This window comes from Lichenostomus cassidix, chromosome 10 (assembly GCF_008360975.1).
Source record: "Lichenostomus cassidix isolate B80296 chromosome 10, HeHo_3.0, whole genome shotgun sequence".
In the NCBI taxonomy this organism is placed as follows: Eukaryota; Metazoa; Chordata; class Aves; order Passeriformes; family Meliphagidae; genus Lichenostomus; species Lichenostomus cassidix.
The window spans coordinates 13,384,660-13,409,679 of NC_139491.1; the positions used below are offsets into that span (position 1 = coordinate 13,384,660).

At 38.9% G+C, this 25,020-nt stretch overlaps 1 protein-coding gene across 5 annotated transcripts in view; it reads left to right on the plus strand.

Annotated features, from left to right (window-relative positions):
* The first annotated feature begins 2,492 nt into the window (after nucleotides 1-2,492).
* CGNL1 (cingulin like 1) overlaps nucleotides 2,493-25,020 on the plus strand; it is a 54,659-nt gene continuing 32,131 nt past the window's right edge. Inside the window, exons 1-9 of one of the 5 annotated variants that reach the window (XM_085070728.1) lie at nucleotides 2,494-2,692; nucleotides 16,199-16,339; nucleotides 17,169-18,765; nucleotides 19,279-19,373; nucleotides 20,296-20,389; nucleotides 21,298-21,399; nucleotides 21,782-21,930; nucleotides 22,430-22,565; nucleotides 24,371-24,583. In XM_085070728.1, the coding sequence (XP_084926854.1) occupies nucleotides 17,188-18,765; nucleotides 19,279-19,373; nucleotides 20,296-20,389; nucleotides 21,298-21,399; nucleotides 21,782-21,930; nucleotides 22,430-22,565; nucleotides 24,371-24,583 (2,367 nt within the window). In that variant the 5' untranslated portion in view covers nucleotides 2,494-2,692; nucleotides 16,199-16,339; nucleotides 17,169-17,187. Of the gene's footprint in view, nucleotides 2,693-3,487; nucleotides 3,618-16,198; nucleotides 16,340-17,168; nucleotides 18,766-19,278; nucleotides 19,374-20,295; nucleotides 20,390-21,297; nucleotides 21,400-21,781; nucleotides 21,931-22,429; nucleotides 22,566-24,370; nucleotides 24,584-25,020 lie in introns of those variants that run through there. The other 4 variants (XM_085070731.1, XM_085070730.1, XM_085070726.1 and 1 more) reach the window with 4 other exon arrangements.

Consider the following 25,020-nt stretch of genomic DNA (forward strand, 5'->3'; position numbering starts at 1 on the left):
TTTTTTTCCACCCCCATCTTTGATTTAAAAAAAAAAGGAAAAAAAAAAAAAAGTAAAATGCCTTGGCATATTTGTCTGAAACTCAGTGCAGAAGAAGAGAACAGTTTTCTGAACAGTTTAATGCTGAGCATGACAGATAGCAACTGAATTGTCTCCTGAGCTTTTACCTGAGAGGTATATAATGAAAAAATTAATTATAGACTATATAGTAACGACTAGTAGTCATCATAGCCTGGTTGTTTCAGCAAGAAATTAATATTATGTTTTTTTTCTTTTTCTGGTTTGCTTCTAAATGCAATGAAAATGTATTATTGTACAACATCATTGACTAACACTGCTTTCACTAACCTCTAACAACAATGTGAAAATTATAGGTGTATACACCTCTTTAATGAACCATTTTGTTTTCTATTAAGTGCAATTCCTTCACCTCTTACAAAACTACAATATGAGGCTGAACAAACTTCAGCATGTTTCTTAACACTCTAATTGAAATAAAATACAGCCATTATATATGTCTGTATAAGGTCTAGGAGATCAACTGAATTTTTACCACATAACTCATGTAACTGAGAAAAAGAAAGTTTAATTACTTTCTTTTCCATTCATTGTTTCCCAATTTTTTCAGTTGGGGTGAGGGTATAAACTTCACATGCTTTCTTAAAAGCTATAGGGAAAGGAGCTAAGCAAATGATATATATCTTTTACCTAAACAGCTCCAAGAGTGGTTATGGACTTGGGTTATGTGAAAAAAAATGCATATGAAAAGCACATGTTAAACAGCAAAGTATGTAAAAGATCAAGATGGCAGCACAGGTTTGGGCTGTTCTGTCTCATGAACATTTTTTTGTTAATACTAAGGGCAGAAAACTCCATACATCTATGACTTTCCTCTCAATAACCATTTGGAGGGAAAATCGACTCAGTACATTATGTAGAGGTGCAACAGAAGCCCTCAAGAGAAGTCTCTATAGACCCTGTCACACCTAATGCTTCCATCCTCTCAGCAAACACTGTCGCTTATCTGCAATCATCTCACTAGCTGCCTCTTTAGAACTGTTTCTAATTTGTGCAATTCTTACAGTTTACAGTTCTTTCTACTGATTAACCATCAATATAGTATTTTATCACAAGCTGTCAGTCCGTACTTCTCTCTCTCCTTGTTTTGCTTTTGACCATTTCTTGCAGAATTCAATAGGTCCTTATGGAATACTGACTTGTAATACTACCAAAATACGTATTTAAAAAAAAATTCTGAGAATGCATTTAATTTTCTGGTGTAGATTATGAGAACTTTACCTTTTTTTTCCCCCAACTCAGAACCCAAAGCTGGATACAGTGTCAATCCTGACGTTGTATTTGGAACGCTGCCTTTTCCCCTTGAACCTCCTCTGTTTATTCTAATTAAGACAGGGCCATTCTTTACAGAAAATCCATACAATTACATAAAATTCCATATATATATATATACACACAGCAGTGTTTCTAATTAGGCTTCTTTTCACAGATGTGTAACAGGTATCAGAGCAGCTCTGACAGAAATCTGAGCAGTGACCTGCAGCACTGTTGGATTTGAAAGGATGTGTTCCTATCCATGCTCCCCCTGTTGAACAACTTTGATATGGTTTTCATGACCTGTATACTAAATTTGTCCTTCTCATGTTCACTGCCCAGCATTTTTCTTTTGTAGACAGGGGTATATCACATTTTTTTGTGGTTTTTCCCCCTCTATATTCACTATAACCTATCTTCTGACAATGCTCCTTGGTTTATGTTGTTCAAATCTTGAGAACAAATTCATAAGCATGGGAAAAACTGTCTGAGGCCCATTACTTGTGACATGATTGTAGACACTGTTTTTTTTGTGGTTTTTTGGATGACACCCAGTTTTTGGATGTAAATCCCCAGTCTGTAGCACCTACCTTTCCTCCACTGATGGATCAGGGAGCGAGACATGCTTTACTATGAGAGCTCTTCCGTTCCCACTGTACGTGCGGAATACTCTGGAATCACCTTGCTGTGATATTTCCAGTCTAGCTGAAGACAGTGTGGAAATCACCCGGAGTGCCCGAGGCAGCGAGGTGTGCCCAGGGGTGCTGGTGACGCTGCAGCGGGAGCAGCACGGGCACGCTGCCCCGTTGGGCGCTGCAGCCCCGCTCTGCGCTTCCCTCACCTCCTCCTCACGGCCAGAGCCGCGCCCGCCCTGCCCCGGCCCTGTGCTGCCTCAGCCCTTCCCGCCGCCTCCACACGGCCAGGGAAAACAAACCCGCCTGTCAGGCGGGCCCGAGCCGACGGTACCCGGGCCCGGGACTGGGTTTCTTCCTCAGAGGGTTGTTGTGGCCACCCCGTTCCGTCCCGGCGCGGTTCGCCGCAGCCCGAGCTGAGGAGGAGCAGACTCTGCCCTCTGTTTGCGGCTGTAGGTGACCGTCGGGGGGCTCCGGGCGCGCCGCGCGCTCCCTCAGGGAGACCGAAGGTCGCGGGCGGGCGGGAAAGCGGCGGGAAGCCCCGGGCTCACCTGAGGGAGCGCCCCCCGCCTGGCTCCTCCCCGGCCCGGCCGCGAGCCCCCTCCCCCGCTGGAGGGGGCGGGCAGTGCGCGCTGGGCTCCGGCGGCGAGCGCGGCTGGCGGGGCGGCGGGGAGAGCGGCGCGGAGTTGGCGGGGATCCCCCTGAGAGAGCGAGGCGGCTCGGGACGGGTGAGGAGAGCGGCGGCGGGCGGTCTGGGAACTGAGGGGGGCACTGCGTCGCCCGCTTTCCCCTGCAGCGATGGCCGGGGCCGGGCGGGCGCAGGACTGTGGCGCGACCGGACCGGAGCGGAGCGCGGTGGGCACGGGGGCTGTCGCCGTGCGGTGCCGCAGGCGCTGCCGCCCGCGGCTGTGGCGGTGGCTCCCGGCGCCGAGGCGCCCTGGGTCGCTGCTTTCCTCAGCTCCGTTAAACGCGCGCCTTTCCAAAGGCCGAGGGCGCCGGGCCCTCCCGGCGTGAGGAGAGAACACGGCGGCTCTCCCCTCACGCTGGCGGGTGACGCGCGGGGAGCTGGCGGAGCTCCGGCCGTGCCGGGGCAGCTCTTGCCCCGGGCGCTGCTCGGGGCTGCGCTGGCCAGCGGAGCGGGGCCGCCCCGGGGCGGGCGAGCACAGCGGCCCGGGGCAGAGGGAGCTGCTGGGAGAGCAGACTCCGACTAGCCCGGAGTTGTTCGCTGTCCCTGGGGCTGTCAGGAGCGGGGTCTTCCCCCGAGCGGGGCCGGCCGCTGCTGCCCCGGAGCGGTGGCTGCGCTGCCGCAGCTGGAGGTACACGGCCGGCCCTGCGCTCCAGGTGGGCGGGCGGGGCCCGGAGCCCCCGCGGGGCGCCCAGCCCGCCTTCTCCACGCATTCCTCCGGGGATTCCTGGCATTCCTGGGCAGAGGGCACTCTTGACTTCTTTATCTCTCTTTTATTCAGCGAATTAGCGTGTTTTTTGCGAAAGGGTGTGTCCGCATTGTGTGTGTTCTTTTCCATGGGAAAAGTTTAGAATGGCAGTTCTGCCATTTGTTCTTCTTCCAATTAACTTTGCATCTGATATAATTTATATCCTTCCAATTTGATGACAACTTTATGGGGAGATCAGTGCTGCGATAAAACTTCTGTGGTGAGTTTTCATTGGATTTGCAGTTGACAGAACAGCTGTAGCAGCTTTATCTTTCTCTTTTTTTTTTTTAGCATGCAAATATTTTTTTTAAAACTGTTGCAATACAAGTTGAGTGGTTATCAAAATAGCAGTAGTGGAAACCTCTTGTTGAAAGGTATTCTATTTTTCTGAACATCTGCACTGTGTTTATCTTGTGTGGACTCCTAGAAGTGAATCCTGTGGGTGAATCAGAAATCCCCTAAGTATATCCCAACTTGTGCTACACCCATGGGAACTTGATGGATTCAGTGTCTGACGCCTATGCTGACAACTGTCACATGTCTTGTAGTTATGAATCTCTTTCTAGAGCTGGTTTTAATTGAACTTTAAAACTTCTATAAAAACTTAATTAAAATGGTAAAACCAAGCTACTGTTTACTTTTTAAAGGTACTTTGCAAGAACTTGTTTGACTAGTAATTACATTTTCTGGAAGTGTCATAGTCGTTGAATTGTCTTGGGTTTTTTTCTCATATGAGACCCAGGAGAAATCTGCTTATGCTCACAGTGTGTTCTAAGCCAGATGTGGTTACTGATGATTAATGTAAAAGTATAACAAGTTTCTATAACCCTTTCTCTTTTTTTTTTTTTTTTCTCTTAATATAATTAGAGTGTTAGTTTGAACTTCTTTTCTTTTGGAAAAGGAATATAAATTGAAATGAAAACTTTCGTACAGTATTGAAACATGCCATTAACAGGGTAGTAAGCATTATGTTTTAGAAGTTTGTCATGTTCTGAAAGGCAATTATACTGCTTTTATGTTATTAATTTTGAGACACAGCTACACTTTTAAAACAAAACTGTAAAAAAGGAAAGTGATGCTTCTAATTTTTGTTAAAATTGTCTTAATATCCTAAGATAATCTTTTACATAAGAGAAGATGATTGTTTTTAGCAGACCATTTGTTGTTTAGTATTCGTGGGTTTTTTTAAAATTAATCTGAGATAAGCAAAAAATGCAGTGCTTCAAGTGAAGTATCTTATAAAGGTACTGATGTTTTTGCATGCATGTGTTTACAACTTCAAGGTGTTTCTAATATGTTAATCATAGGAAAAGTATTCCTAGTTGATTTACATATACCTTGAATTGTAACTGATATTAACTGTTTCTAAATGCCAGCTCAATGCAAATACGCATGACAAAGGTAACTAGTGTTGTGACAGTAGTAAAAAGGCCTTATCATTGCTAACCCCCTTGAGTACTGAATTTGTGGGGAGCCTGTCTACTTCACGAGGGTACCACACAACTGGTTTTTTGTTTGTATTTTATTCTCATTGTCTGACTTAGTTGCATTTTGCTTTTAAATCTAATGAATCTAGACTACTTAGGCTGCTTAAATTGCCTCCAAGCAAACCAGCTTATTTTAATTTCTCTTAGTTGCATTATTAGATCTCACTGTCATTACTAAAAGGTCTGAAAACCCACTTAGGTTCCCCTGGCAGAGTTTATATGGGAGATGTGGAATTGAATTCGCTGCAGAAATGATCTGTGGTATATCCTGTATAAGGAGTTTTACCTCAATAAGAGGATGACAGAGCTGCAGAAAAGAATTGGTGACAGTTCCTTCTTCTGGTTTACATTGTGTAATAGGAAGTTGATCTTTCTGGGAGTATTGGTGAAACTGGTTTGTCTGGGTTCTGCAGTGTCATCTGAAATGTGTAGGTGAAATGGCATGACTCAAATGTGAGTTTTTAAGTCTTTTGTCATGGAGCAATGGAAGATGAGTATGTGTGCTATGAGTTTATTCAGCCTGGGTCATAGTGGGCAGGTTGTAATTTACAAATAGCTACTGAAGCATTTTGAGGCCAAATAATTCTGCAGGTGTAAAAATTTAAACAAAAGTAGACCATCACAGTTTCGTTCTGTAGTCTACTGTTATACCATTTCTGCATTTTGAAGTCATAGTGATGAGGATGTCATTGTTATATGGCCTTTTTACTGTGGAAATAACCTGGTATCTGTATATACCAAGCATGTGAGCCTAATGATGCAAAACAGTGTTCAGCCTATGGCAGCATCTACCTGTGTTGAGAGAAAGGAATTTGCAAGGTCATGATCACTGATAGTAATAGATTTCTGAGAAATGGCAGTGAGCACTAAAACAATGGGACATTTTTTTCACTTCTGCATGCAACTCAGAATGGCAGCAGAAATGTTGCAGCTGCCTACTGCCCCTGTGCTCAGATGAAGCAGGCTTAATAAATTTGTTTCTTCTGTCTGTCCCACTTCTTTTTTTTAAGGGTTAGAGGAGATTGTCTTTCACCTGATCAATTCAGTGATACCATTCAGAGGCAGACTTTGCAAAGACTTACAGCCTTACAATATTTAGATTAACAAATGTTTTGAATGGGCAGGATGAGATGAAGGTGTTAGAATTTCTTTGGTTTTGTTGCTAGGTCTCAACAAACTGTGTACAGAGGAAGGTGGTATACACTTGACACATCCATCCTGAATGTAGGTTTGGTAATTCTGTTTTTAATGCAACTTGAATGCTGTGTTGGAAGGATGTGCAAAAACAAAACAAATAGGTTGGTTTTGCTATTTCTATTCTTAATTGGCAGAAGAATGGAGAATCTGCTGAGAATGCTGCATTACTAGGTTGTTGTATGAGGGAAAGTGTTTCACGTGTTCATGGGGTGTTTATTCCAGGCATGTTTATCTGGAAACATGAACACATTTCAGAAACTGCTTTGACCTTGACTCTGAATAGTGTTAAATCAAAATGGTAATATTTTTCAGTATAGCCAAGTATGGAAATTTAATATTAAACCCCAAGAAATTAACATGTTAAGAATGCATGTGCTAAAGATTTAGTGGAGTGGTAGTCATGGAGTTGCCACTGTTTGGGATTAGAGCTCAGTGTATTTGTTCTGATCCTGTACCATCTCTGCCAACAGAGCTGGCAGCCTCCTTGGAGGAATTAATCCAAATTTAGGCTTATAACCTTTTGTTTTATGTGAAATAAAGTGGATGACAAAATCCGTAACCAGACATTTTAAGTATACAGTTTTGTTTTTCCAAGAGTGCCTCTAAATTTCTAGCCAAACGAAAAGTTACAATTTCTATTGGTCCATCTTTTGTATTTACAGGTTTCATTAACCAGGCTGACAGTGTGAGATTTAAAATTAATATTATGTAATAACTTTTCACATTGTTCTTGATTTTGGTAAAAATAGAGAGCAATGAGGAGTAAATGTGATTGGAGAAATGTCTCATTGCAAAAAACCACCAGGGAGATTGGTAAGACTGGGAGGTGCTTCAGTGATTACCCCAATGGCCCCTTTCTGTGGGGATCCCCAGGCATGCCCAGGAGTCATTACCATTCACATACGACTCTCAGTAATCTGAGCATGACCCTATTTTGACTCTAGGCATTTGCAGCAGTTTGCAATTCTTTAGTTGTATATACGTTACGCTCACCATGTAAAAGTAGCTAAAATGTGGATGTGGAAACTAAATATAGTGTGAAAAGGAGATGCATTGTCTCTGCTGCCCGTGCTTACATATTCATATGGATGTGTGTTCATGTATTCCTGTGTGTGTTTGTATTAACTCTCATACACACTTGCAGAAGCCTGATAAGTAATTAGCAGCCATTAGGAATGTTTTAACCCTATTTTAAATTATATTGAAAGATATCTGTAAGAACTGTTGGAGTTTACTAGAATGGAAGATGTATTTCATGTACATAAAAATACACAAAAGGGGGTAGTTTATTGGCATCCTGTTTCAACATAAGCATAATGCAGAAGTAGGGCAAAATGTCAGCTTCTATATAGAGATGGGGGAGTGTTTTCAGTGATGTAAATCAGACTCAGAATATTTTGTAGGCCTTGTTGAAATTGGTTGGGGTATGCCTTCCTACATTTATTTGCACACCATTAGCTGTTATATGCAGGGAGCAAATGTTCAGCAGTAGCAGCTTTTATTTACAAGAACAATTGGCATGCAATGTTACATTATAATTCCACAGACACTTCAAGCTTCATAAAGAAGCGGCCCTACCTCTCTCATTTCCCCCACTAATTATGCTATTCCAGCGTGAAGATGAGAAGTGTGGCAGCTTATGGGAGCTGGTTAAACCTGTGCTCACAGGGCCCACACCAGGTCACTTTGGTTGCATAGGCTTTGCAAGCCCTTCTATGTGATTCAGTCCACCACACTGTGAAGCTCCTTTCCTCTGTGGAGTTTTCTAACCTCTCTTGTCTATACTCAGCTTATGTCTCTCAGACAGTGTGATGATATCATCTTGTCTGGTGGGGCCTGGGCTCAGGGCCTGCAGTACTGACTGCATATTTAAATTTGAAAACGCATGGCTGAGTTAGTTGAAAGAAGCTAGATGGGTGTGAAGCCAAGTGTTTAAAGAATACAATGTAATTAAGACAAAGTTTAACAGTAGAAAAATGGGAGGCATAACTAGCTTGAATACACATGAAGCTGTGGCCTTATGTTGGCTGTGTAAATATGACTCCTACGGCCTATTTTACATGTAGTTTTTGTACTTAATACTTGCATCTCCATAGAGATTAACCCTGCTCTGTGTGTCTTTATATAAGTCTCTATACAGAGACCTTGCTCTTTGCAAGCAGCTGTACTCATAGTTTATTATTAATTTTGTTCAGGAATAAGTTACGCATATATAACCAAGGTTATGCAAATAGCATCTGTTGGGTTGCTGTAAGTGTAATTCCTGCAGACAAGGTTATAGTTTTTGTGTGGGAATAATGAGGAGAAGGTCCAATTAAATGTCACATTTAAAGTGAAGGACAAATTTTTGGAGTATGGGAACCTTTTATTATTTATTTATGTTAGATAATATTATAAATAAATATGTGTTACTGAAGCACTTGTAAAACTTTTTAACAAAGGTTACCCTAGCTGTGTCAGTTCCATTGAGAAGGGCTTAATGAGAGCCTCTTAACAAACGTGAGATTTTTTGCTCAAGCTTCTAAAAATATGAACAGGATACTCTCTTCTGTTTAAACAATAATGATATCATTGGGATGTACTTAGATAATTTCCTTTGGAACAAAATACAGTTTCTAACACTGACAATTGGAGGAAAATGTAATGAAACAACACAGAATCTCTTGTGGAGTGAGTGTAATCCTATGAGATGTTTGGATGCAAACCAGCTATTGTATTTGAACTCACAAACCTCTTTCAGAACCTGTTAGTATCCTTGTGTCTCTCAGCTGTCATTTCTGTCAATACTTAACCTATATGAACATTAAGAACTTGATAAAGTAGAAGAGAGTATATAAAATAACATTTCCTCTTGGTGACTTTATTACTTCTTTTTTGTTGTTTTTAACCTCCTTTACAAGTTTGTAAGAAAAATGAAGGAAAATTGAGTGTAGTTGTATCATGTGTATGTGTAGTTAACTCTGAGATAAGTTTTTATAAGGTTTTGTTGTTTGCTTGCATTTTGTATTTGAAGTTTCTAAATATTAATTGTACAGCAGTAGTGTCAGGATACTCACAAGATAACCCCAGTAATTAGATGCTGTTAGTGGCAAACACCAACTTGTACAGAAGCTTGTATCTGAGCCTGTATGGGAGATGAAACAGTAGCATGGCACAAGCACACTCAGGCAGGTGTTTGTGTCCACAGAGTACCACAGGAACCATGAATAAACAAGTGCAGCTCTCCACCTCCCTCCAGTGACTTAACCACTATCCCAGCATGCAGGACCTGGGACTAGTCACTGCAGATCCCATGAATTAGTTTGTTGGAACTGTATTTTAGATACAGGTTGACTTCTGATTCAGTATACTTTTAATGGATTTGGGTTTAGTTTCTGATTACTTTTTGTTTATGATTTGGGAAAATCTGGAAACATTACTTTAGTAAAGAAAAAGAGACCTTTTAAATAGTGTTACTAAGTATATAACGCAGTGGTAATAGTTTAGAATATTACATGAGAAATTTGGGGATTTCTTAGCATTTTCATCATAAACAAAATTAAGACTTTGCATCAGTAAGCAAAGTTATTAGGCCATGTGTTATTTCCTCTGGGGATAAATCCTGTAAAATAATGACTATATGAATTCATGCATAGCAGACAAAGAAAATTATATATATATATATGTATGTATGTAATGTCCTTGTTTTCAATAAAACTCTGAAAGTTTATGAGACCTGAGGATCTGCCAAAATGTGTTGTTGTTGACTTACAGCCATTGAAGCAGATTTTCATTTGGAAAAAAAAAACCAACCAAGCCAACCAACAAATAAGCCAGCGAAACCTGCTAGCTGTCACACAGCTCAAGCATTTGGCTGATCTGTCACATACTTTCATAGGACTAACAAGATGTTTTACATTTCAAACACTGAGTCTTCCTCACACACAACATTTTTCAGCCAGAGGAAGTATGAACCAAATTGTGAGCAAGTGAAAAGTATCTTTTGCTCTAACTGCTTTTAATTGTTCCTCCAACTGACAGTCTTTATTAAATACAGCCTCTTCCTGTCCTTGATAAGGTGGCTACTAATATTCCGTTTTATTGGCTGACTATCTGAATAAAGTTGTTTTAATATCTGGGTGGAATTGAAAGTGAAATTCTCATTCCTAAGGCAGCAAACCTGAAAACTGTCCACTTTGCTCTAGTGTATTTTGGAAGAAATTGATAAAATAATATCCATGACTGTAATCCATACTAACCAAAGCATGGCTTTTGGCTTTCACTAACAGCTATAGAAGAAAAGTGTTACTGGAATTTTCGTCCTGCAGGATGTTCTAACTTGTCATCCATAGGCTGCAATCTGGAATCAGAACAGTGTGGTATTTTTCACAGAATAAAAATGAAAGCAGTTAGTTCAGAAATGTTGAAATACTTCCTATAAAAATGTATTACTCTTGATTCTTTCTCTGGGTCATTGTTCTTGGCTGGACTTCATTTTTCACTATGCATCCAAAGCTATATGACTATGAAGCTATATGACTACTGTATTTAATCACAGCTAGGTCACAGGAAAAGAAAACCCAGTTCATATTGCGTTTATGGAAGGTACAGACCTATGTGGCTTCTGGTGTGGAGGCTGGAATTACTGCTGTCAGAGGGAGGCTTGCGTGGCTCAGCTGCAGTGTGGGTGTGTGGTCGTGCAGCAGCTGCTTTTCTCCGTGGGCACTGTGCACACCTCGGACTGGCAGTGGGTGTGAATCTCGCTGCAGGGAGCTGGGCAGTGTTGGATAGGAAGCCCTGCAACCACAGTGGAGTGCAGCAGGTCACACCTGGTCCTTTCCTCTTTGCACTGCACCAGTTACTAATACAGGGGCATGGGGGGACTGGAGCTGAGGTGGTGCATGGCATCTAGTACTGAGTGCATTTAGATGTAGTGGTTTTTGAAGAATATAATATACTAGCTTTTTGTGAAATACATAAGGCTAATTCTGTTGACAGTGATAGGTCAACCCTGTCTTGAATGCTGAAGACATCTTGATTTGGTCTTGTGTTTGTGTGGTACCAAGCATAAGTCCTTGCAGTCTAATACTGGTATGTGGAGTTTTGAAAAATACATGCCATGTGGCTTAGGTTCACAGTAACTCCTGATTGTTTTCAAGTATAAAATTTGTTGCAGTATCTTATGTGGAGTTTTGAAAAATACATGCCATGTGGCTTAGGTTCATAGTAACTCCTGATTGTTTTCAAGTATAAAATTTGTTGCAGTATCTTTCCTTCCAGCAAGTAGGAAGAAGAGGTTGGACATGAAGCTTTTGGGCTGTTTTAAAAGGGAATGAATATTTGAATGAATATTTCAGTGGTTTGTTTTCCAGTTCTTCATTTATAGAAATTTTAAGTAAGTCTTTGATGCTGACATCAGAAAAGCTGACTGATAATAAAATAAATATCTGAGTGGTTTTTTTTTTCCTACTGATGCCTGCAGAAGATCCTTTGTTATAGGCCTTTTGAAAGCTTTTAATTTTGACCACTAGACAGGGAGTGGCAGTTTACAGTCAGTGCCAGAGAAAAATAAATGGTGACAGTTTCATTGTACACTGTAACTGTCATAATTTTCTTTCTAATAATTGGGAGGAGTAACTGCCAGATGTGCTATAAATATAATTTTATATAGACAAAAAAATGTCAAGTAGGAAAAAGTCTTAAATGGGGATAAGGGATTGGTTGGAAAGATGGCAGACTTGTTTCAGATGTCTTTCTGTTGCTGGATATCTTCATTTTGCTCTTAAATGAGATTTACTGTCTTTTTTTGCAGTCCCATATCTAGAATTTTAGGATTGCACTTTTCTCCCTTCTGCTCTCTGTAAGCAATAGATCAAATAAACTTGTCCTGCCTCAGAGGTATCTTCCACACAGACTAAAAGGGACAGCAACCCAGGCCCATTTTTCTTTTGCTGAAGCAAATTGTAGGTAGGATTGACAATGATGAAGTTTCCCCTCATACTCGCAAGGCACGTTTGTGAGAATGTGTTCCATCAAGTGTAAAAACATTACAGGTTTGGTCTTTCCATGAATTATCCTGTCTGTTTCCTTTTCTTTACCCTCACAGTATGTAAGTTTTCCTTCCTGTTCTCTCCTAAAGTTATTTCCTGACCTTTTTCCATAGCACTGTCATTTATTATTGACCTAACACCCACTTTGTCTTTGTGTGATACTGCTGATACTTTCTGAATAGTCAGCTGCACAGAGAATCCATTATTTAGCTTGGAGAGCAAGCTCAATGTTATGTAAGGCTGGAGAACAAATTTTATAGTTCCTTCCTGGCATTTTGCTGTGCATGTGAAATATCTGGAGTAAACAGCCATAAACTGTCACATCCCGCTTTTTCAAAAAAGACACTGATTAAATAATATGGGTCATGAGGGTTTTTTCCTTATGGTAACAAAATTTGGAAATAAATTACATGGAACCAAATGTAATTTGATAATTTAGCCTTAAATAGTTTAAAATTTTCAGAATTCTAAAAGTTCTCCCCTCCATAGAGGAGATAATGAGGTATGCCCTCATCGTCCTTTAATGAAAAGTCTTCAGGTGATCCAGTCTTAGAAGACTCAGGATTTGATAATGGGGGAGTTCCTCTTTTTTTGACATTAAGGCAGCCAGGGAGGAGATCTAATGTCATAAGAAAAGCCAGATCTCTTTTATTCTTCCATATTCCCTCACTAGATGTATGCAAAAGGAGCATTTGTGTGATGTGAGGCAATGCCCTTGAAGGATCTGTGGCTCTTTGAGGAGGCCAGGGAACACATGCATTGGTGGGATGGTGTCCCTCCCCACAGGCTGGTGGCACAGTGTGTCCCCCCACAGGCTGGTGGCACAGTGTGTCCCCCCACAGGCTGGTGGCACAGCGTGTCCCCCCACACGCTGGTCAGTGTCTCTGCCTGGCCCATGTATCCCAGCAGCCATGTCTGTCCTGGGCAGGTTTTTGGCTTGCAGGCTGGAGCACAAAGCGGGAGGTGCTTTGGAATGAGGTGTGGGCAGAATAAAGGAGAGCAAGCTTATCATGCAGTGTTTGGCACTTAACAGGATTGGGAATGCAATTTTTTGGAATAAATCTGTCTTGTAGATTTAGCTAAAGAGGAACTGAAATGGATAGTGGAGACAACTCCATGCCTTTGTAATGCTATAATGTTAAGAAGGGAAGAGGTGTCTGGCACAGGAGAATGTTTCTCAAAGATGCTCTTTTTTGCTCATGTTGCCAAGGGGGGCAGCCAGGGTTCCACATGACAGAGCTTTTCTTTTTTGTAAGGCAGGTGTCACGTGGCTCCTATTAGCTAGCTATCAGATAGCTGTGAAAGGAAATGTTTTTAAGGAATTAAAAAAAAAAAAAGTTTTTGCCCTGTTAAACCTTCAGTGTTTGTCTCCTCTGGTTCTTTGTAGAGTATCATATCACCAGTGAACAACAAACTGCTACAGAAGAACATGCAGAGTATTGGATTTTCAGATATGAAAACTATTGCTGACAAGTTCTCTTTATAAACAAAAATGTCATAGTTTCTATTTTTGGCAAAAAGATGTTCAGAAAAATGAAACCATTTCTGAGTAATGATAAAATATGGGACTTCCATACCCACTGAAGTCAGTATTTAAAATTAGTGTTTAAACAACTTTAAGAAGTTTTATTTTAGGAAAAAAATCTCAAAAGTGAGAGGCTTGAGCAGCATTGAGTGCCAGTTTTATTTGTTTGTTCACAGAAGTTTTTCAAGGTTGCTATCCCTGACAATGAAGTGAAAACACAAATTCAGTTTGAAATTTTCTGCTGACCTCAAGCAGTCCAAGGCCATGTTGCAGACAAAATAGGTGATCCAATCATTCCGTGGTATGTTACTTGCTGACCTGATTGCAAGATGTTGATGCTTGTGTGTCCCTGACTATATTACCTGTTTTAGCAAGTAGAATATTTTCAAAAGAAAATAATTTATTGAAGTAGTCTTTTCTTATGTCCTGATTAATTTGTATATGATGTTGCAATGATACTTGCTTCACAGACAGGAGATAGGAACTGATTTTATAATATAGTAGAATGATAGTCTTCCACCTAATTAAGACTTTATTAGTCATTGCTTCTGTTTTCTGAAAATTGTATGTTTAAACTCTGAGAGAGCAAATAAAATTACTAGCAAGACTATGTAGTTTAAAATTTGAAGTATTAGTTTGGTAGAAAACCTGGAATTAGGATTTATATCACTTCCTATTAAAAAAAGCTTCTCTCTTTTTAAAAGTGACTACAAATACGTAATAGGGAGCCCCACAAACAGGGAAATTGCCTTCTAGCTACCATTCGAATATCTAACCTCTTTTCATAAGCTGGAGAGTAAACAGACTGTTTTGTCATAACATTGGAGGGCTTCAGCAGACTTACAGAAGATTAAACCCGGGCAGTTGTAGCTGTCAGGGCCCCCAGCTGTCAGCTCCTGCACTGTATCACATGTCAGGATTTCAGTTGGTCATAGCATGGAGCACAAGGCTGATTTCATTTACCTGACTATGCCAATCTGCAGCTTTTCATGGCTGAGGTGTGTACTCAGCCATCAGAGTTTTCAGATGTTTTCATTTTTGACGTGGTGAAATCTGTCAGAGGAGTAGGGCAGACAGATGGGAGAGAAACAGCTTCAGTCCTCTTATCCTTTATTGCTGTAACCCTGCCAAAGCCTGAGATGTGACTGTACAGTGTGTGTGCAGAATGACTGTAACTGTAATTAATCAATTAACATAGTTTTAGGATTTCCTCAGAAAGGCTGTGTGTGATGAAAGCTAGTAATGATTTTTGTTTTTAAATTTAAAAATGCTTACAATAATGCAAAACCACTTTTTTGTATGCTGTAAAACAACTATTTGATATTATGTAGTTCATGTGAGTATTACCCAATGCAGTTTGACAGCCTATAAAATAGAGTTTTAAGTAAAGCCTTCAAATATTTGAATAGTATGGTAATCTGTCTTGTTTCCGTGTTGATGTAATGGGAAATTATATGTGTAATCTTTTTTTCACAGTTCCAGAAAGATAAAATGTGTTATTTAAAAAATTGTTGGTTTACATCTGCTATTTCTATCAGGTTTTATCCTTTTGTACAGTAAAATTAAGAGTTTTATTAGTACAGTGCATGTGAAGAAGACAAATAGACATACTTTATTGTTTTAGAGACAAGTTAAACATATTAATGGTTAATTTAAGGTAGATTATTAACCTAAATATGTTTCCACTATATAGTAGGGGGATTGGTGTTTTGTGGTTATTTTTGGGGGGGTTGGTTGGGTTTTTTTCTGTTTATTTAATATTTTTAGCAACTTTGCAACAGGTTTCAAAGCTCTGCTTTTGCAGTCACCCCAGATAGACATATTGTAATGTATTGCTTAACTGCTCCTTATGCAGAGTGATGTAATTTTTTAAAAAAACTTTTAGGTGTATTTTTATTGGCCCCTTTTAATGTGTTTTATTAGTTATCATTATTGACAAATTCAGATAAACTTTATAGATCTGCTAATACAGCTTCAAGGTGTAGTGTAAAGTTGCATATACTAAGCAGTTTGTCTTCGTGGCATTTCTAATGTGGCTGGAATTGCTAAGTGGAGAGCCTTTTGGAAAGATGCTCACATGTTCATGCAGTGCAGATGAGTGCATGGGTTTCTTTCACTTACATGGTCCCATCCAAATGTACCATGTGTGGTTTTAACTCGTAAGTCTGCTGTTGAGGAGGAGCTGGAGTTGGTTTTTAGAGAGAAGAAGAGGTTTTTGAGGGGAACTATCCTGCTAGAAGGAAGAATTGGATGGACATTTGTATACTATGAATATTGAGCTAAACATTTTCATTCACTGTCAGGAAAAGATGAGAGCTCTCCTCTTGACTAGAATATGTGAGGGAGGTGGTTCATGCTGAGATAGACGGGAGAGTGAAACTGGCAGAGGTTTGTTTTTCCATGAGACATCCTGTTGTTTTGGCTTCCCCTTGCTGATTACCATCGTTTAGTGATCTTATGTTTGTCAGGCTTCAGAGATGACTCAACTCTCCAGCTCAGTTCAACAGTTTATTCCCTCCAGGTTTTGTATCAGTCTCACAGCCTTGTGTTCCATTCTTTATAGACACAGCTTGTACTGTGACTGCTCTGCCTCTGCCTTTAGACAGTTGGCTCATAATCTGCAACAGACAGTAGAGTAAAACTGCCTACAAACCCAGCTGTTAGAGAAAGAGAGAAAGAATGGCATTTAACATTAAAACCACAGGTAGGGTTGAATTTATTTTTTATAGATTGAAACAGTTTTGGCATATAAAGGTTGGAGTTAGCATTCCCATTGCTTTTGAAAAAGGCATTGTCAGCCTTGGAAATACCAGCAGTGTTTTTCCATTTTTGTTGCTCAGCAAAGTATCTTGTTTTGAGGTAGCAGCTAGAGTTTTTTGGAACAAGCTTGCATTCAGGAGATTGTTAAATTAATCTGTAGGAAAGTTTATTCTTAGGAGTGACAGTGAGATAATAAATGAAAAAGTTTATTTTTACATGTCATTAGGAACAAATGTTGAAACCCAAGTACATAAAAAACACAACTCAAAGGAACGAGGATATTGACCTTCCTTGCAGTGCTTTAGTTACCTGAAACTCATAAAACCTAAAACTGCCTGATTGTGTTTTGCTCTCCTGGGCGTATATTTAAATGTTAATATGACTGGTGCTAACTGCTGGCTTTAAAATGATCATTGGTTTGTGCAGGGTATAGTTTTTCAGTAAATACAGTGAAAATACCCCTAAGTCATACTTTGATTCAAAAAATTGTACCAGAGTTGCTTATATTTAAAGTAATTTGATTCCAAAGCAGTGAGCAACTCTCTGAAGGTAACATTCATAAAATAACATCACATTGATCCAGAATGTGTCAGTCTGACATTTGTCTTTGTATCACAGTGTATTCGCTTTGGGCTGGGTAGAGCTTGGATATTGATTTCCCTGCGTATTGCCATTAGTCTTCATAGTCACATTGAATGGTGGAATAAAGTAATTAATGAAATAATCTAACTTACTTCAAACAATGACAATTTTGTAATTTTTCTCCTATTCAGCTGTAATCCTCTGACAGACATGGAGCCTTATTTTGCTGGTTTTAAACACGTGCAGCAGGACTATGAAGTCACTCTTGAACTCGCAAGTGAAGAGACTCAAAAAACTAAAAATGCGCAAAATTCTAGGACAGGGTCTTATGGTGTCAGCATTCGAGTCCAAGGAATCGATGGACATCCTTACATAGTGCTGAACAATACAGAAGGATGTTTGTCAGAAAATCCTCCTCCTCCTGGAAAAGAACAGCAGGTCATTTCTCAGACTGTAAACAAGCCAACCGCAGACTCCAATACTGCTTTTAAGTTGGAGGAGAAAATCAGCGAGCACACAAAATTTGCTGGAACACAGCACATGCAACCCTCTATGCTTAAAAAATTGAAGATAACCAATGTGGATGAAAAGGAAGGTGGAATGTCAGATTTTAAAGATGAAACTATGAAATCCTCCAATTTGTTGAATTTTCAAAGACATCCTGAACTTTTGCAGCCTTATGATCCTGAAAAAAATAACTTGAACTTGGATAATTATCAGTCTTCTGTGTGCAGTAAATCTAAGTCTTTTGTAGATGAAAAAACTGAAACAAAGCCTTGGATTTCTTCATCTAAAGTAGTGTCCCTACAGAAAAAAAATACTTACCTTGCAGAGCCAACCAAAGCAAATTCAAAAAAAATACATCTGAACAGGTCAGTAGAAGATCCAAATAAGCAGCTGCTGAATTGTCCCAGCAGCACGATCAGCCCCAGTGAGGTGTGTGTTTCAGACTCATTTTCTCCTGCAGAATCCCCGTGTGTCAGTCCCACTGCTTACCCCGAGACAAAAAAACCTAGACCAGATGTCCTTCCCTTCCGCAGGCAAGATTCAACTGGGCCAGTATTGGATGGCTCACGAAGATCATCATCCTCATCAGCTACTCCCACTTCTGCAAATTCCTTGTACAGATTTTTACTGGATGATCAAGAATACGCTATCTATGCAGACAATGTTAACCGGCATGAAAACAGGAGATACATTCCATTCTTGCCCGGAACTGGTCGTGATATTGACACTGGCTCACTTCCAGGAGTAGATCAGCTAATTGAAAAGTTTGATAAGAAAGTTGATGCTCACAGAAGAGGCAGGTCAGGAAAAAGGAATAGAATTCATCCAGATGATCGCAAAAGATCAAGAAGCGTTGACAGTGCATTGTCATTAGGACTTGATGTAAATTCAGATTATTTAGGTGAATTCAGTAAAAGCTTGGGTAAGTCAACCGAGCACTTGCTGAGACCATCTAGAGTTTGCCTTCACAAGCAGCTATCCAGAGATCAAAAGTCATCTTCTAAGGAGATGAAGATTTCTGCTCGAAGTATTGGAAAACTGCAAATGCCCAATAAAGACACTCAGAGCAGCAGTTTCAGCTCTTTGCAAAACCATAAACAGAATGGAGCTGGTACTGAGAGCTTGATGGGTAGGTCAGCTACACTCCCAGGACAGAGTAAGAGAGAGGAAGTTAAAACAGTAACTTCTACTTTGATGTTGCCAAACAGAATCACAGTTACACCTGAATCAGGAGCCAAGAAGATTTCTGTAAAATCATGTTCATCCGTCCCTAATATACAGGTAAATTTGAATTTATTCTTTAAGCTGTTTGCACTCTATCATACAAAAACTGCCATATTGTTAATTGTGTATTTTTCTGGTCTTCATTAGAACAAGTTCCAATTATACAATACTTCCAAACGGGATTGTTCTGGAGAAATGTAAATTTAAAAATTATTTTTTTGTTTTAAGTATAGAAAACATGGTTTTGTGAAACTGCTGATTTTTGTCTGGGTAAAGGAAGATGGTGGAGCCAAACAGATTCTTGAAAGTGATGTTATGATTCTCAAGCATAAATGCGCACAAGTAGGATATGAAAAGATACATATGTAAAATACAGTTGCTTTTTCTTTTGGTGTGGAGTATGATTTGTTATTGCAGTAAGCCAAAACTGCAGTGGATCTTTCAGAACTTCAGGTCCACAGTACATATATGTTTTCATAATAGAACAGAATGGAGAAGTCCAATTGTACTGTTTGTATTTACAACTCTTATAGGATTGTTATCTTTTGACATTTTATCTTTATCTTGTAGGCAACTCCTGATCTCTTAAAAGGCCAGCAAGATCTTGCACAGCAAACAAATGAAGAGACTGCTAAGCAGATACTTTACAATTACCTGAAGGAAGGGTCAGTAAACATACTTAATTTTGGGATAGGAGACTGTGTTTTCCCAATATTTCTTTTCTACTGCATTTGAAATGTGAAACAGTAAAGTAAAAGCTGTAATTAAATGAAACATCTGTTTCACAAATCTGTATCTCAGCTGTGTTCTCTAAGGCATTATAGGATCTCAAAATTCCCAGGCTATCAGCACTTATATAAGGTATTGTACAGAATATGATTAAATGCACTTGAAACTTGTGAAGCAGAATATGGTTTGTCTTTTAAATACATCTGGAATTAAACTTTGTGTTATATAGAGGTTATTGGAGAATTCAAATCTTACCTCATGGAAGTTTAAGCCTTTAGGTTTTTAAACAACAAAAGGTGTTATTCCCTAAGGTTTAACACAAGCTCTCTTGTTGCCATCCATTTAATCCTTTGTCCACCTGTAACTCTTTTACTTGGTATTTTCTTCCGATGACTTACTGAAAGGTAAAGGAAGGATAAATTAATTAAAAATACACTATGCATTTTCATTCCTGATATAGCAGGATCCTGGAGCTGTTCAAGTGTTATTTCATGGTGCAGTAGTCAGGACCTGTAAAACCTAGTACTAATTACTTCTTATTTCAGTCTGTTTGAATAACGTACATGCTGAATATCTGTCTTTCCACAGCTACAGCCTTACAGAAGAGAGTTGCACTTCAGGAATTCAGTGATCTTTTTTGTTTGGTTGGCTTTTTAGAAAACATTTGGATTACAAATTTTTAACCTCTCTCTTTGAAGATTTTTAATAAGTCATGGTTAAGATAATTTCTGATTTGTTTGTATTATTTTGGGGGTTTCTGTGGTGATTTTCATTAGTTTGGACACTCTGAATTTGGTTTGATGTTAACAAAATAGTAACTTTGATCATATCATTGCTTACTTGTACTGTCTGTTTTAGAAGCCCTGATAATGATGATGCAACAAAGAGAAAAGTGAACTTGGTTTTTGAGAAAATTCAGACTTTAAAGTCAAGAGCGGCTGGAAAGACGCAGGTAAAGACTTTCTAATTTGCTTTGGCTTGTTTCAAAGTGGTGCAGTGTTCAGACAGGGCTTTAAAACTTTGAATCCCCTTACTGACTTTAACTAGGCTGTTCATGTAGTCCCTCAGGAATATAGCTTAATTTTGATGCTGTGAGAATGATTAAATGCTTATTGTCTATTATTTTATCGGAGTGTAATTAGTCAAAATGATTTGGTTTTTTTTTTTTGCTTCATATTCTTCTTCATCCAGATATACCTGTGCTTTTTCAGAAGGTTTTATTTTAAGTATAGTTGCTCACAGCACAGTTACCCTTTTTAAGAAATCTCTTTCTTAGTATTTTAGAAGAAGTTTGGGGCAGTGAAGAAAAATGTTAGGCACATGCATGTAAAAGTTTTGGGTATCTGCAGAGATAAATGTTAATTTGTCGATTGCAATAAGACAGACTTGAAGTGAGAGACTCATGTAGCTTTTGTTATTAATGACAGCATTATTTATTTGCAAAATACATCCTAAGAAATTACCTAGGAAAGCTATTTGAAAATCTGTTTTAACATATGGCATGCATTCCTTTGATGTCCATTTTGCATAATTAGTGATATCTCAGTAAAATTGGTCCCAAGTACTCATGATTTGATTCATATGTTGCCTAATTTGAATTTTTCTTTATATTTGTATATTTTCTGTTTTATTGTCAACATGCCTTGAGCAATTACCAAGAATTTTTATGAAAATCAAATCATGGTTCCTTTGAAAATCTTAGCTTGGTCTGACCCATATGAAAAATCCCTGGTGAGCTCAGGTAGTTGATGCTACACTTTGTTAGTCTTGCTTATGGCTTTGCTTTAAATTAAAAAAAGAGAAATTATTCTCAAGGAGCATCTTGGCTTTGTGGGAATAAATGTCTCTATTTAATTGTAGGTTTCAGATTCTTCAGCTGAAGTAAAAGCATTGATGGAACAAAAAGCAGAACTTGAAAGGAAAGTGGAAGAGTTAGAGAAAAAACTGGATCTGGAAATTAAGGTACAGCACTTTGTTGTTACAAAGCTTCTGACTATTTCAAATATAGCTTTTTAAATAAGTGACAGCTGATCCTTCAGCTGAATCTCTTTTGCTTCATATTCTTCTTAATCCAGATATACCTGTGCTTTTTCAGAAGACTTTTTATTTAAAGGATAGTTGGTCATAGTATTGTTACCCTTTGTAACAAATCTCTTAGTATTTGAGGAGTTTGGAGCAGTGAATAAAAATGTTAAGCACATGCACAAAGAATTTCTTGGGTATCTGCAGAGGTAAATGTGAATTTGTTGATTGCAGTGAGACAGATGTGGACTGAGAGACAAACTGTATTACTCATGTAGCTGCTGTCTATTATTTTGCTTAACTTTCGGTGTACAAAATTCAGAATCAGCAAAATTCCAAAGAAGAGAGAGATGCTACACGAGCAAGCCTGAAAGATCTGCAGTCACAACTTGATCAAAGTATATCTGAAAAGGAAGCCTTAAAAAAGCAACTGGAAGAAAACGAGAAGGATCTCAGGCAAAACCTGGAGGAGTGAGTTAATTCTAGAAAAGTTATCATTGAAATTTGTACCTTTCTTTAAACCTTTTAGATTAAAAGTACCTGTGTCTCCAGAATATGTTGATGGGAATCTGACATGTGACATTTTTTACTGTAGGAAGAGTTTCTATCATTTAAAAGTCATGTTTTTAGAATATCTGGAAGGAAGAGGAAGATTGGGGAATGTGTAGTCTTCCTCTTAGTGCAAATTGCTTTTAATATTTCACAGTCAAAATATATAGTTCAAGTCTTTGAAATGTGGAAACACTTGAATGACTAGAGTACCAGGTCTGAAATGAAATGCAACTTCCCACCTAAATACGTATTTAGAAGATTCCTCATTTTTACCCTCTGACATTTAATTTTTCTGCCTCATTATGTCCCATTCTCCTGTGGGCAACATGGGAATAGGTATGTATTTCTTTTTAGTAATTGAATGAACAAATTAGCTTTTCTACAAATTAAAAAATTCTGTCTGATTTTTACTGATGAGGCTTTTTCAAGTGAAGATGGAGCAGGAAAAACACCAGACTGAGATCAGAGATCTTCAAGACCAGCTCTCTGAGATGCATGATGAACTGGATAACGCAAAGCATACCGATGAAGGGGAGAAAGAGATTCTGATTGAGGTTAGTTATAAAGTACCAGAAGGAGGATCAGAAAATTGCGCGAAAAGCAGGAACTAAGATACTGGTGGAAGAAATACCTGCCTTTGCTTTTCCTATTTTATTAATCCAAAACAGTGTACCATTATTAGGTGACCTAAGAAAGCATGTAATGATAACTATATTAACACTAAAAGGAATACATGGTGTAAGTGCCATTGTTTTATGGAGCAGGAAAATATCTTAATGGTTGACAGACAGGTAAGTTACCCACTGTTATCAGATAATGATCTCAGTTGGTTTTAGCAATTAGGATTTGGGGTCAGAACAGGAAAGATCAGTTTAAAGAAGATAAATGTGTATTTTCAAGGCCAGATGGGGTGCAACTAAGAAAATTAAAAGAACTCAACAAAGCAGTCTCTAAATTTTTCACTCTCTGTTGGTGGGACCAGGGAGAGGAGAGAAGAGAAGAAAAGAGAAGAGAAGGGATTAGAGTCTGGAGAGGACCAAAAGAGTTACAGGGTTTCTGTCACCTGGGGATGAAAGAGGAATTTGCTGTAGCCCTGGTTATACTAATACACTGATGATGAAATAGAGAACACAGCTTATTAAATTTGTTGATAAGGATGTGTAAGAGTATCAGTGCAGGAATATTAAAGATGTTGGCATGCAAGATCTGCTGAGTAGAATAACTACTTTGTTTTGTATGAGTGAGATTTGATTACTCTTAAATTACTGTCTAAAATCTCAGGCACTGTAATTGAAAGTTGAACTTAAGTAGGGGAGTATCACAAATTATAGTGATAGTACTGAAAAACATTTCCTATGAGGAAGAACTTCAATCTGAATGGAGAAGTGAGGGAAGAGTCAAAACACATCTTACAGAATGTTGCTGCAAAGGTGATGGTAATTAATTTTTCTGTGTTGTGTGGAGATAGAGTAAAAAATGAGAGACTTAGCTCCAGAGATTTAAAGAAAGTGTTAGAAAAAGTTGTGTTAATATGATAATTAAAAAGAGGAAGATGCTGTCTGGGATGGTGGTAGGATCCTTTCCATTGTAGGCTTTTAATGGCAACAGTAGAAGATGTGTGTCAGGAATGGTTTAGATGTACTGATCCTTCTTCAGTGCAGGGGAAGCCCAGATTCTCTTTGAAATCACTATTATTCACAGCTGGAGAAATAGCAAATTAGAGAATTCTTGAAGCTGTACATTTTTGATTGTTTCTGTTATTCTGTGTTTTGGATGCATGTGTGTCTTTAGTCTTCAGATTCACTGACTCTCCACTTCCTTTCCAGCAATGGAGTGGGGAAATGACTTCTAGGGTTACCATGGTGGGAGGAGGAAGGCTGTGAAGACAAGGACTTGGTTGTGAAGCACTTGTTTTGTCTTCAGCATTTGAAGAAGCAACTTTACTTATTTTTTTCCAGCAGAAAAGAAAGGAAAGAATTATCACTGAATTTGCTTCTCTTGCAACTCGGGGGAAAATGCTTTGTCTTTGTTCTTATCTATCTCATTGCTACTGAAAGTAGGATGTAGAAGGGACTCCTGCTTTGTTTGCAGATGGCATAACATACACCATCAAAATATTTTCATAGTTTTGCAGCATCAGATATGCTGGCCTATTATATAAAACATCAGCTATATGTAATACTAGTAATGATATTAGGTTTAGTAAATTTTTAGCTTACTATAAAAGCTGTAAAAAATCTGTTGGTCATATGAAATGAAGTTGTCCTTGGGGAGCTTCAATGCTTTCTTTCTGTGAAACATAAACAGAATATCCACAGGGGCTATTTGTCACACAGCTGTGTTTGATTTTGGGCTTTAGGAGTTGATGCAAACGAAGCAGGATCTGCAAGAAGTATTAATAGCAAAAGATCAACAAGAAGAGATTTTGAGAAAGAGAGAGAGAGAGCTTACAGCTTTAAAAGGAGCACTTAAAGAAGAGGTTTCCAGTCATGACACAGAGATGGATAAACTTAAAGAGCAACATGATAAAGAATTGCTGGATCTACGACAGAGCCTGGAGAAAGCAACAGAGGTACATAAGTGACAACAATTACCTCCAGAGGGAAAAATCATACCTTTCTCAGCTGCTGTATGGCAGATACTTTCAGATACTGCTATTTTCTTGGGAGAATAAATAGGCAAAGATTTGGGCTAGAAGATTCTTGGCTGCTGAGAATAAGTTTTATTTCCTACACATCTAATGTTTTCGTTGTTTGTCATGGCTGAAGTTGTGGTCATTTCTTCAAGCAGTTATTTACTACATTTGCTTACTTGCAAACTTTGAGGGAGAGTAGATGGGAGTACAGAGGACTATTTGCTTGTCTTGGGTTAAACAGAATAACCAAAACCTTGAGGATGTCCTTGAAGAGCACCAGTGTGCTTTGCTAGTCATACTGTTGAAATAACTTCTGGCAGTTTTTTGCAGTTCTTTGCAACTCACTGTTCCTGCGTTCAACTTATTGTGTCACA